Genomic DNA, 12,414 nt, shown 5'->3' with positions numbered 1-12,414 from the left:
CAAGTTGCCATAGGTCCCAGCTCCAGTAGATCGTAGATTTCCATATACTCCAAGTTCCAATAGGTGCTACGTTCAAATAGATCCTAAGTTCCAACCCTAACTCCTGTGTTCTAATATATGCTCTATGTTCTAACCCTTTGCACTCGGCTGTCCCCTCTGAAGGGACATTTTGAACGACAAAATAAACTTTCCGAGTGCAAAGGGCTAATATATTGTACTCCAACATGTTCAAATCGAAGAACCAAATTTCAACAGCTAGACTTCTGAAGTCCCACCTCTCTAAATTTGCCTTAGCTCCCGCATCCACATGTTCCATAACGATCAGCAAACCTCTCTACGTTCCTAAGCAAGCAAATGCTACATGACAATTTCCCCTAGGGTAGTCAGCTCCGTTCAAACAGAAATTCATATTCGCAGCGTCGCGTCTACCTAAGTCATCATGAAAGATATCACGGATTTGTCCGCACGTGGTCTATACGAAAGGGAAAGAAAATACAGACACAGGCTGAACCTCGGCTTACGCTTGCACGTCGTTGCCTAAGATGATGCGCGTTGAATAATTCACGAGAAAAGCTATGGGAGCATGCATGCGTTCATGGTGCCTGCCGTCTACCTTAGGTAGGTAGGTCGGAAAGTGGTGAGACATGTGCGAGAGAGTTACTCTTCGGTATGTTGAGTACCGTAACGCTGTCTCCGATCGCTCGGACCAATGCCAAATCTTCCAGCTATTCCTGAAAAACGATCGAGTTAAAACACTGCCACTGACAGTGTAGAGTAGTGAGACATCGAATAACAATTGCGACACTCATAATCATACGTCCGGTTTGGGGTTCATTGACACCTTACGAAGCATTGAATGTGGTTGTGGATGAATTTTGGGTTCCTCTTTTGAAAGATCGATCGAAGACGGTCTGATAGAAGTTGTATTATAGTAGAGTATATTCTTTGAACGATATAATAGCTGATACTGTATACTCTTTGCTGAATGTGATACCTAGTGACACCTAACATACCTAGTTATACTCTTTGAAAGATACAAGACCTGGTACAGTATCTTCTTCAAAAGATGTAATAGCTAGTACATTATGTTCTTTGAAAGATACAAACCTAGTACAGTATGTTCTTTGAAAAATGCTGCTTATTAGAGTACAGCTCTGTTCAAAAGATATGGTCATTCATTTCAATCTTTTAAGACAGGTGTGGCATAACTGCAAGGTACATAGACCTACCCTGGTTGTCTTCAGCTAATAACCTACTGAGCTACGTTTGATTAATATGAATAAGCTTGTGAAAAATAATTAAGGATTTAAAAGACCAACTTCTGTCTGGAACTTTGATGGTTCAACCCCACATATGAGGTCCTCATATATTGTCATATATAATTGAACATTCAGCTGCGTGATAAGGTCCAAGTGTCCAGTGAGATCCAATGTCCAAGTGAGATCTATTTTATCATCACGAAAGTCAACAATATATTAACAAATAAAAGATGGCTTATAATTTTAATAAAATGTCTCATATTTCCAGAACCAAGATAAACTCCTTACAATACCTTGCTACTTATGAATTATTTATTAATATATCTCCAGTTGATTCTGCAATAGTTGCAAACATAAATGTTTAACACAAGTTCGCAAACGTCGCAATTGTTTCTCGTCGGTTTCCCTCCAAGGATTGCGAAAGTCCGAGTCCACGCATTTCTCGCAGTCGTCATTGTCTTCAGGGTCTTTTTCGACGTCGCCTAGGCTCGCAAATTTTACTCGCGAGAATATCCCTGGCACGAGAAAAATTCGACGATAACGCTTGTAACTGCAGGTGTGTACCGTGCGAAGCGGTACCACTCTTCCCTTTCTCCTTTTCGTTTTGACTGGCGACCAGCGCCGTTGGAAAACGTTTCGAACTCTCTCGCGTCGATTTTCGACGAAACTTTCGTCCAAAGTGACAAGCATCTCGTGTGAACTGATTCTGTTCGGCTCTTTAGCTAACTACTCTACGCCATTGTATAATACCGACATTTTGAAATACGCTTTCGGATGCCGAACGTACTTTCACAAATATTTCAAATACTCTTCTAGTTTTTTACCGATATCTCTTTGCTATTTCGAAACTCTGGAACGTCCGTCTGCTTCTAATTTGCAGACTGATTACGTACTTTGTTACGACGCAAAAATGGAGGAAAAATTTTAAGTAAAATGGAGATCAAATTGTTATTATAGATTAAAGTTACTGGTAGTAAAAATTATTACCATAAGCCACAGTAATTTTCTGTAAATTTTCAGTAAATTGTATGTTGAAGATTTACATTTAGAATGTATTATTTTATTTGCAAATCCATATGATTAATATACTTGTATCTTATCAGTAAAGATGTGTGGACAAACATTTACCTCGCAATTAGCATTCGATCAAAGTAAACTCTTCAATCAAGATAAACTTTCTAAACATTGAACTGTCATTTTGTAATTAAGTATATTTGTACATAAGTAACAGAACAGCTTTGTTCAATCGAAAGCGATTAAAAGGAAGATAAGTAAACAGTTACCGACGGAGCTTTGAGGTTATGACGCCCGGAGGAATGCGGTTAATAATCAGGAAACGTGGCACGTAGAAGAAACGAACATTCTCTTTCGGTTTAAATCGATTAATAACGGTTCTCCTCGGCGAGGTGTCGGATCGACAGCGGCAATCATCGATTTAACGCCAATGTCATTGATGCCGTTTCAAAGAGACGTTCCTCGCGACATCGCATTTACGATTCCTTCAAGATTTCACGTGTCTCGTAACGGCAAAATTGCGAGCCGTGAAAGCGTTAGCCGAAGTGACTACATTTTTGTTAGCGTGACCGATCGAACTTACCGCTAGTTTCTATGTCACGGATCCGCAATAAGACTCTTCGACTCCGCTATCCATACGTGCTATCTGTGTCTCAACGTCCTCTTCTCGTTTGCGAGCGTTAACGAAGGAAACCGGAACCTCCTAATTTGGATGAACTTCGTTAACTTGCGATAATAATATTATTACGGAGTAGTAGTATTTTAAAAATGGCTACCAAGTGACTTCGCAAAAAATAAATTGCTTCGTTAATAAAAGCATTAGTCCATAAGTAGAGGAAAATTAAAATTTGTCTATTTGCTGTTTAGGGAGGATTTCGCTTGCAAATCTTGGACGCCCTCGACCGACCACTGGTGGATCTGACTCCCGTCACGAAAAATAGCGAGTTCGTGGAAGATGACGCCACGTGAGTGAAGACCGTTATTCTCCACATTCCCGATAGCTCGTAAAATTATGAGATTGGTTGATTTTCCAGGGCACAAAGTTACGCGGTGCAATTACCTCAGAATTTCACATGCACAGACTGCACGATTCGACTTTTGCGAGAGGCCGAAGAATGGGGATCGAGTTACCGATTTTGGTCCTGCGCAGATATAGACGTACGCATTTTAAAGTTACACTTGATTTTTGAAACACTGTGTACAAGTGGTAACCTGTAATTTGTGCCCGTTAGATTATCGACAGAAAAAGCTACAGAGAAGATTGCAGCGGTCATGGCCGATATCTTCTGGGTCGATGCAGATGCGATCGACTGTATCACGGTACAAGGTGCGAATTTAAGGAGGAATGTCTGGACGATTCCGACTGCGGTATTCAGGGCACGTGCATTGACAATGGCGGCACGACCGCGCCCACCAAGCACTGCTATTGCAATATTGGCTGGTTCGGACCGGGCTGTGCCAAGAGTAAGTTTCAAAGATTTTCCATTCCTTTGGAGATATTTGAAGGAAATAGAGGATCTGGTGATAAAGGAATGTAGTAACATCCCTTTGATATAGTTGGGAAGGAATGGGTGGTTATATTGCCATAGGTTGCATAGATATTGGATCGTTGGGCGTAGTACGCTGTCGACGCGTGGTATGCCACGAGTTGTATCGCCATATGTTAGGGAGGAACGCGTGGTAATTGATTTGTATTAGTTCGCAACGCACTGTATTACACGCGTTGCAATTGTCACGTGGAGTAATCAATGCGTATTTTATCATGCGTAGTAATTACCACGTGTGGCAATCACCATGTGTGAGAATCACCACGCGTCGCATTCACCACGCGTGAGAATCACCACGCGTAGTACTCACTACGCGTCGTACTCACCACGCGTAGTAATCACCACGCGTAGTAATCACCACGCGTAGCAATCACCACGCGTAGTAATCACCACGCGTAGTACTCACCACGCGTAGTAATCACCACGCGTAGCAATCACCACGCGTAGGAATCACCACGCGTAGTAATCGCCACGCGTAGTACTCACCACGCGTAGTAATCACCACGCGTAGTACTCCCCACGCGTAGTACTCACCACGCGTAGTAATCACCACGCGTAGTAATCACCACGCGTAGGAATCACCACGCGTAGTAATCGCCACGCGTAGTACTCACCACGCGTAGTAATCACCATGCGTAGTACTCCCCACGCGTAGTACTCACCACGCGTAGTACTCCCCACGCGTAGTACTCCCCACGCGTAGTACTCACCACGCGTAGTAATCACCACGCGTAGTAATCACCATGCGTAGTACTCCCCACGCGTAGTACTCACCACGCGTAGTAATCACCACGCGTAGTACTCACCACGCGTAGTAATCACCACGCGTAGCAATCACCACGCGTAGTACTCACCATGCGTAGTACTCCTCACGTGTAGTACTCACCACGCGTAGTACTCACCACGCGTAGTACTCACCACGCGTAGTACTCACCACGCGTAGTACTTCTCGCGCGTAGTACTCACCACGCGTAGTACTCACCACGCATAACAATCACCACGCGAAGTAATCACCACGCTTAGTAATCACCACGAGTAGCAATCGCGACCAACATCTGAACCTAACATTAACAGCTCCATCTGGCGGCAAACGCCCAAGTATCGCCAATAAAATGGCTTTCTTGTTGCAAACTTTCCCAACACTCGAGTGTTAAACGCCGTGTCATAAATCCGTTTTAAACCTTGCAACTTTCTATGCGGTAATTGGCTCGCACACCGCAAAAAAGTTTAAATAACGTTTGCAAACGTTATAATTCCTTATAATTTGATGATTCGTTTCAGAATCGCCGATCAAGACCATCGACGTAGACCTGGACTCTTACACGATGAAAAAGTTCTCGGACAATTTCACGTTTTATTGGCGGATATTGAAAGAGAGCAAAGAACTGGAAGGAGTGATGGTAGTGAACAGCACTAGTTGGGTCGGAATTGGCTGGCGTCCAAGTGACCTGACTCCCTTATGTCGATCTTTCCCCAACATACAAGAAAGACCGAAGGACGAACCGCTTCCACAGCCGGAACCGAAATCGGAACCCGAACCAAAATCCGAGCCAAAATCTGAGCCAAAATCTGAGCCAAAATCTGAACCGAAGGCTGAACCGAAGCCTGAACCCGAGCCTGAGCCGCAGCCTGAGCCTGAACCCGAACCTGAACCCGAGTCTGGAACCGAAAGGTCCAGCGCTAAGAGAAGATCGGCAAAAGCGCATGATATCGCGGCGCTAGCTGCGACTCCTAGGTCAGACACCGACGTGACGGTGCAGACGAGTGTTACTTATCGCGTTAGCACGAGGCAAGGTGAAAATCAAGTCTATTTGCTACATATTGTATTTATAAATTCAAGAATAGTTGATGTATATTGTTGTTCATTTGTTAGGGCGCAAGAAGAGGTCTCCAGAGTCGACTGCAGTCACAAATGGTACGTCTGGTTTCGTTTGAGTACAGATGAGTAGTACCTTGCTTCCCGTAATTATTTAGTAGATACGTAGTTTGCTTCCCGATGAAGTAGTATAAAGTATTTGGAGTTCCTGTTGTTTGATACACTGTGCACGTGGTGATGGATTTGTAAGAAATAAGTAGATAGTGGCACGACGAACGATGCTTTGTTGCACAGGGGAACCCGTCGCCGAGCCGAGCACTGTCAACAGCACCAACCCTGAACCAGAACCTAGTTCAGAACCTGAACCCAAGTCTGAACCTGAACCCAAGTCCGAGCCTGAACCGAGTTCTGAGCCAGAACCTAAGTCCGAACCTGAACCCAAGTCTGAACCGGAACCAAGTTCTGAACCAGAACCCAAGTCTGAACCTGAACCAAGTTCTGAGCCAGAACCTAAGTCTGAACCTGAACCAAGTTCCGAGCCAGAGCCTAAATCCGAACCAGAACCAAAATCCCAATCAGAATTCGTTCCCCAAGTCAAATCAGAACACGCAAGTGAAAAATCCAAGGCAAAGCTCATGTTGCCACCTGAATATGAACCCAACTCTGAACCCGAGCCCAAGTCCGAACCAGAACCAAGTGCTGAGCCAGAGCCCACCTCAGAACCCGAACCAAAATCCGAGCCAGAACCCAAGTCCGAACCAGAGCCGAGTTCAGAACCAGAGCCAAAATCCGAACCTGAACCCAAGTCCGAACCAGAACCGAGTTCAGAGCCAGAGCCAAAATCCGAACCAGAACCCAGTTCCGAACCAGAGCCAAATTCTGAACCGGAATCCAAGTCAGAGCCGGAGCCAAAGTCTGAACCCAGCTCGGAACCGGAGCCGAATTCAGGTCCAAAGTCAAGCGCAACGAAAGGTAACCAGCTGATTAGGCAATTTTGATGCTTTTGAGCATACTTGGTTTCTTCATGGAAAATCGTGGTGTAAGGAAAGAGTAGGACTCTATAAGTTGAAATATGTAGTAACTTTTAAATATTGTTCGCGTGACACAAGATGATTAACAAGAGAAGTAACTTCTGCTCCTTTTAATTCTTAAAGATCATCTTGTGACACAGTATGTTTCTCCTATACCGCCATTTTTCCTAGAGAAGCCTATTATGCTCGATACTGTACATATCGCACCAGCTTTATACTGTACAGAATCAATGTCGTCACATGTATATTACACATCATAGTAGTCCAATAAAATCAAAGTATATAAGTAGATGTAGTCAATAAGAAGTAATTCATCAGTAGTTTCAATACTAACCGTATAAAGTATCTCCATATAGAAATTGTAGGATGTTAATACACTTAAGTTACTCGTACCAGCTTCTTGTTGCTTATCCGTAACTTATCGAGTCTGCAGTACAACTTCACTACGCAATTACACATCTCTTCCCTAAGTCTACTGCAGTCATCATTCGCTTAATCCTTGTGAACCAGCTGTATTCTGACCTTCTTCTTAATCCTTGAAGCTATCCTACCTGGAGCAGGCCACAAGTACACGCCGAAGCACGATTTCAACCCTATGGACTGCACGGACATCATTATCGGATCTGCTCGCGGTGAGAGTCACAGGATCGGTGACTATTATACGAGGGACAGGTCCACGCCTCGAAAGGACGAGTACTGGGGTGGCAGGGAAACTCTAACTGCAGCCATGGGTTACGAACGCAATGGAGTCACAACGATACTCTTCAGACGAAAATTAGCAGCGAACGAACCGACCGATCACGAGATTGTCGATGCTAATATGCAGGTGATATGGGCTAAAGGTCAGGAACCTGGCAAGTACGTTCACCACCCACCCAGTGGCGTCGAGAAGGCCAAGGTTAGCGTGAAGGACTTTTACAAACCTGACGAGCTCAAGTACCATGGACATGGGTCGCAGAGAGGAGCAGTGACGCTTAATTTCTTTGGTAGGTCAAATACGTGTTTCGATCAGTGATCAATAAGTTAGTCCTGGTGACTGTTCGAGTTCCTCAGAACAGATCAGAAGATCAACTTCCTCAGTGAAGTCGATCATAGAGATGAAAAGTAGTTAGAGTGAATTTCTGTAAAACTTATGCATCCTTTAACGTCCACAGACGAAAAGAACAGACAAGAAGCAGCAGGTGGCAACGCTACGATGCAGGTTTCGAATTGCAGCGGTGAATGGCATTATCCCAGACATTGTGTTCCCGAGAATGGTACCTGTGAATACTCTATTCAATGGTCGTACAAGACACGAAAGGTAGTTTCCCACAAAGCGTCATTTGTTTACGATTGCGAAGATATAATTGTTGAAAATGTCTGTGCAGGACCAGTTATCGTTCATCATCTCGACGACCAATACGAATACTTGGACCGGGGTTGGATTCTCCAACGATCAGAAAATGGTACGCATTAAATTTTCAAGATTGAACTCAGGGACTCATTGAATCACCGTTTGATTTATAGTCTCAGACGGATGCGGTGTTAGGTTGGGTAGACGACAAATCGGGTCGACCTTTTCTCATGGATACTTGGATCAGCGGATACAATGCCCCGCTGCTCGATCCGTCTCAAGATATCTACAACACCGGCGGCAGCAAAGTGGATGGCGTAACGACGCTCAAGTTCTCGAGGAAGCGAGTAACAAACGACAATAAGGATCTCTCGTTCACGGACGAGCACTGCTTGTACATGATGTACCCCGTCAAGGGTGGCATGTTCAATGCTGTCAGCAAGAAAATACGCAAGCACGAGGCTGTACCCATTGTCTCGTCCGAGAGGATATGCATTAGATCTTGCGGCCTCGAAGGTTATTTCTCCTTGCAACTCTACTAGTTTGCTCGTAAAACAATTTTGACTAAAATCTTTTTTCTTTTAGAACTGGAGGAGATCACCACACCAGCACCGCCCAGGTGGCACTATAACGTTGAAGTGAAGCTGATAAATCTTGGCGACGGTTTCATGACGCCTGCTCCAGGTACTCCTGACTTCGAGGTCATCTCGAACAGAATATCAGACAGCTTTGGTCCGGTTCTTGACAAGCTACCCGGCTACTACCAAATTCGCCTGAACGAGCTACAGAAGTGAGTCCTACGATTACATCAGGCCAAATTTTCCATGCTTTTAACTTATGATAATTTAGGAATGACGAGAAAGATGGCGTCATCGCTCGCATGGATCTGATCCTGGATAAAAACGAAGTGAAAGGTAGATCGTTGAAACCTCTGGACACGAGTGCTGCGGCAGAGAAGGCGTTGAAGGAGGCTCTGGTTAATGGAAAGGTCGGTGCACTCAGTGTTGACCCTCAGTACCTGGTCGTCAGAGCTCCTCGAGGTAAATTATAATCCTCTTTAGATACAGCAAAGTCTCGGTATATGGCGTGCATAAAACTATATCGACTAGATAACCTCCCCCTCAAAGAGTGCCATATAGCGAGACCAATACTGTTATTTAACCAGTACTTAGCTAAGTACTCTGCCCAGATAAATATTAAGTAAATATGCAACTTAAATTTGCAAATTTATTTGATCGTTTAGTAACAGATTTGGGTGGCGGAGAAGAACCAGAGGATTCATCGTCAACATTCGGCTCGAACTTGTTCCTCGACGCGACCAAACTGTACATTCTTGTGGGCTGCGTTGCTGCATTGCTTGCCCTTGCTCTTCTACAAGCGAGCTGCACCCTCTACAGATCCTCCAGGAGGCGAGCAACAAAGGTACACCACCTATGCATATTAAACAAGTTTCGTTTTTTCTGTTCGCGTCTAATCGTGTGCACCTAACTGTTTTTTAAACGTTTCTACGATTGTGACGTTAGTTGCATTCTTATATTTACGCATGTCTTTCACAACTCTCTCGTCGATTAGTCGCTAATCCTTCAAGATTATAGATACTGTGAAAGAATTTCTCTTTTCATTTCCTGCTATTATTTCTTACATTTTCTCGAAGTTAGTGCAGAAATAAGAGAGAACACCGTGTAGCTAATAAATGGAACATATACAAGCAATATTAATGTGCACTTTGATATCGCTAGCGCCATCTAGCGTTAGCAAGAAATGTTCTGCTCTTTAATGGTCTGAGCGAACAGTGATATTTTTAAGATCCTGCAAGGCTCGCAACAAGGATCCGTTCTCTGCTTGTTTCTGAATGACAAAGTAGGAGCATATCTCGGAAAGTAACAAGGCTTCAGTAGTCTCTTCGAGCGTGTAAGCATGAAAACAAGGTAGAAATCCCCGTTGAGTGACTCTGTATACTCTTCTTCGCCACAATTGAGACACGCTGGAACAAAAACGTCGGTCCCACCTCGAATTCAAGTTCTACCGTGTAACCTCTTCTTTGTGAACTCGAGACGATCTTCTGCTTCGCTTGTGTTGCATGATCCCCGCTCCTCGCGACCATCACGATGTTAAGAGGGTGTACTCGCTGCCTCTGGCTTCTTGTGACGCGCCCAACCCGATTCATCGAACGAACGCGACGCGGTATCATCGACAAAACGGCGATCACCATCACCATCACAACAACCACCACCATCATCTTCGGCATCATCACCAACACGCTCCGTACGATATGCATCGTCCTAATCCCAGCTGGTAGAACTTCACACTCGGTACACGATCAAGGCGCGTTAATATCACTCGTCGTACCCTCGTTCGCTCGCTAATCCAGGTACATTCTACACTGGTTCTGTTCTTCTATTGCTTTACTATTCTATTCTCTTCTATTCTTCTTGCCTCTTCTATCTACCGAGGTCGCATGTTGTAGTTCGAAGTCCTCGAACGAGGTGCTTATTTGTTTCTGCACAGAGTGTCTCAGTTATCGAGTTACAAATGTCGCGGATGGGACGGTAGGATTGCATACTTCTAAAATGGCGGTACAGCGAGAGTCAAAACCCTTGTTTCTTTTCTGTACGCTGACGAGGAAACTAATGTGGGTCGAAATAGGTGCACGCGTCGCTATACAATATCTCGCAACGCGATTATAACACGTTCGTTGTCGATAATATGTAACGCCTTTAATTGTAGAAGAAAAGTAACAGTAATACGAAACATCTGATTTCAGGATCGTCTAATCGCCAGTAACGCTTGGAAGGACTACGCCTCCGGCGCGAATACAAACTTCGCTTTCGAAGCGTTCGAAACGGAAGAGAAGGCCCCACCACCGCCAGTCTCGAGTTTACCGCGTCACAGAGAGATGACCGGAAACGGATTGGGTACCGACACCGTGGAGGGTCCCACCCGAATGGTAGGACCCCGAGCGACCTATAGTTTGCCACGTGCCCCGGGAACGAGGCACACCGCGCCCATTCAGCCAGGCTACTACACTCAGGATCGCAGGGATCATTATCAGCGATCGAAGAACAACATGCACAACGCTAGCGGCGTTTCGACCCAACCGAACCAGCCCGACTTCTATTTCATGCCGAGTCAGCGCAAATACAGCGGCGAGGTCGTGCGCGTTTACGTAGATTACGGCAGTCAACCGTCAAAGTAACCATCCGGATCCGACAGACGACGAAAAAGTAAAGGACCGTGAGAGATTTGCAACAGTGCCGCCCTCTTCTGATCAATTAGCCCCCGGTCAAAAGCCAAGCGGACGATTTTACCTCCTCGCTTCAGTGAAGCGACCCTGTACATAAAACACACACGTTAGTGGACCTGGAGAGAACGAGACTTTTGAAACGAGCCCCTCCCTCCGGTGCTTTTCAATTGATGGATCGTTGTTCCGTTTCTCTGTCGTTGGTCCCGTTCGGTCGGCTCGCCAGAGCTTCGAACCGAGGCATCGTCGCGTTTCGTTCACGAAATATCACACGCAGAAGTGGCGCTTACGACCAAAGAGTTATAGATAAGGCGCGTCCGATGGCGCGGTTCTGTACAAAAGCGCACCAAGCAACCAGACGACCGCGGTCTCGCGTGGTCGTTGCAATAACTTGCGATTGGCGTGTGGCCCGGGTACGATCGACCGTACCGATGTGCCCCAACAAATATCACATGTGTACTTATAACGAGCAAGCAATGGACGTTTAAACAATAAAACGTTTGTACATTTTTTCTTTTTTTAATCGAACGCACATCATCCTCTCTCCATCGCCAATGGAACCGTTCGTTCGTTTTCTTTGTCTCTTACATGTCATCGTTGGAGACACGCGCGTCCTCCGACGTTTACCAAAATAGAGTCTGAACGGTCAGAGAAAATTCCATTTAAATGCAATCAAACGTGTGTTCTTTAATAAAAAGATATAAAGACGTACATGTGCCAGACATGACCAAGTGCTTCCCACACAATAGCTACGTGGTCCTCGTCGCGAGACGAGTTTCAAATTTAGAAAGTTGGAAAATTGGGGAGCTAGGAAATGCAGGCTTAAAAATAGGGAAACCTGAAAACTTAAATATTTATAACTTTATAAAGTTCTAATATTGAATCAATGATTAAGTATATTTGATGCCATTTTCTTTGTGTCGCGTAGCGAACGAGTCCATTAGAGTCCACTAAGTATGGTGGATGTTCTCCTAAAACTTATTGTAATAAGAAAATAAAAATGATAACCGAATGTAGCTCGCGAGCTATCACTTGGTCATGCCTAACTTATGCATATCAACAAGATACTGTCATCGATAAAAAAATTTCAGAAACACCTATTGAATTGAGGCAGTGATCGTCGACGTATCAACGCACACATAAAACAAACAAAAGAAAAGAAGTAAACTAAAA

General features: G+C 44.7%; 1 protein-coding gene across 3 annotated transcripts in view; it reads left to right on the top strand.

Moving 5' to 3' along the window:
• The window catches only part of nahoda (DOMON-like domain-containing protein nahoda), a 29,452-nt gene extending 17,701 nt beyond the window's left edge, over positions 1 to 11,751 (top strand). Inside the window, exons 4-18 of one of the 3 annotated variants that reach the window (XR_001096989.2) lie at positions 3,141 to 3,238; positions 3,308 to 3,431; positions 3,506 to 3,737; positions 5,102 to 5,614; positions 5,694 to 5,735; positions 5,931 to 6,608; positions 7,210 to 7,653; positions 7,822 to 7,967; positions 8,035 to 8,112; positions 8,174 to 8,516; positions 8,586 to 8,790; positions 8,850 to 9,040; positions 9,244 to 9,422; positions 10,117 to 10,371; positions 10,765 to 10,904. Coding sequence is in view for 2 of the 3 variants with exons in the window: in XM_076530232.1 (XP_076386347.1) it covers positions 3,141 to 3,238; positions 3,308 to 3,431; positions 3,506 to 3,737; positions 5,102 to 5,614; positions 5,694 to 5,735; positions 5,931 to 6,608; positions 7,210 to 7,653; positions 7,822 to 7,967; positions 8,035 to 8,112; positions 8,174 to 8,516; positions 8,586 to 8,790; positions 8,850 to 9,040; positions 9,244 to 9,422; positions 10,765 to 11,196 (3,705 nt within the window). In the remaining variant the exon portion in view is untranslated. Of the gene's footprint in view, positions 1 to 3,140; positions 3,239 to 3,307; positions 3,432 to 3,505; positions 3,738 to 5,101; positions 5,615 to 5,693; positions 5,736 to 5,930; positions 6,609 to 7,209; positions 7,654 to 7,821; positions 7,968 to 8,034; positions 8,113 to 8,173; positions 8,517 to 8,585; positions 8,791 to 8,849; positions 9,041 to 9,243; positions 9,423 to 10,116; positions 10,372 to 10,764 lie in introns of all 3 variants that reach the window. The other 2 variants (XM_076530232.1, XM_012292907.2) reach the window with 2 other exon arrangements.
• Positions 11,752 to 12,414: the final 663 nt, after the last annotated feature.

The sequence above is a fragment of the Megachile rotundata genome, chromosome 3, assembly GCF_050947335.1.
Source record: "Megachile rotundata isolate GNS110a chromosome 3, iyMegRotu1, whole genome shotgun sequence".
NCBI classification, from domain to species: domain Eukaryota; kingdom Metazoa; phylum Arthropoda; class Insecta; order Hymenoptera; family Megachilidae; genus Megachile; species Megachile rotundata.
The sequence above is the reverse complement of the archived record's forward strand: the minus strand, read 5'-3'. Positions and strand labels throughout refer to the sequence as shown.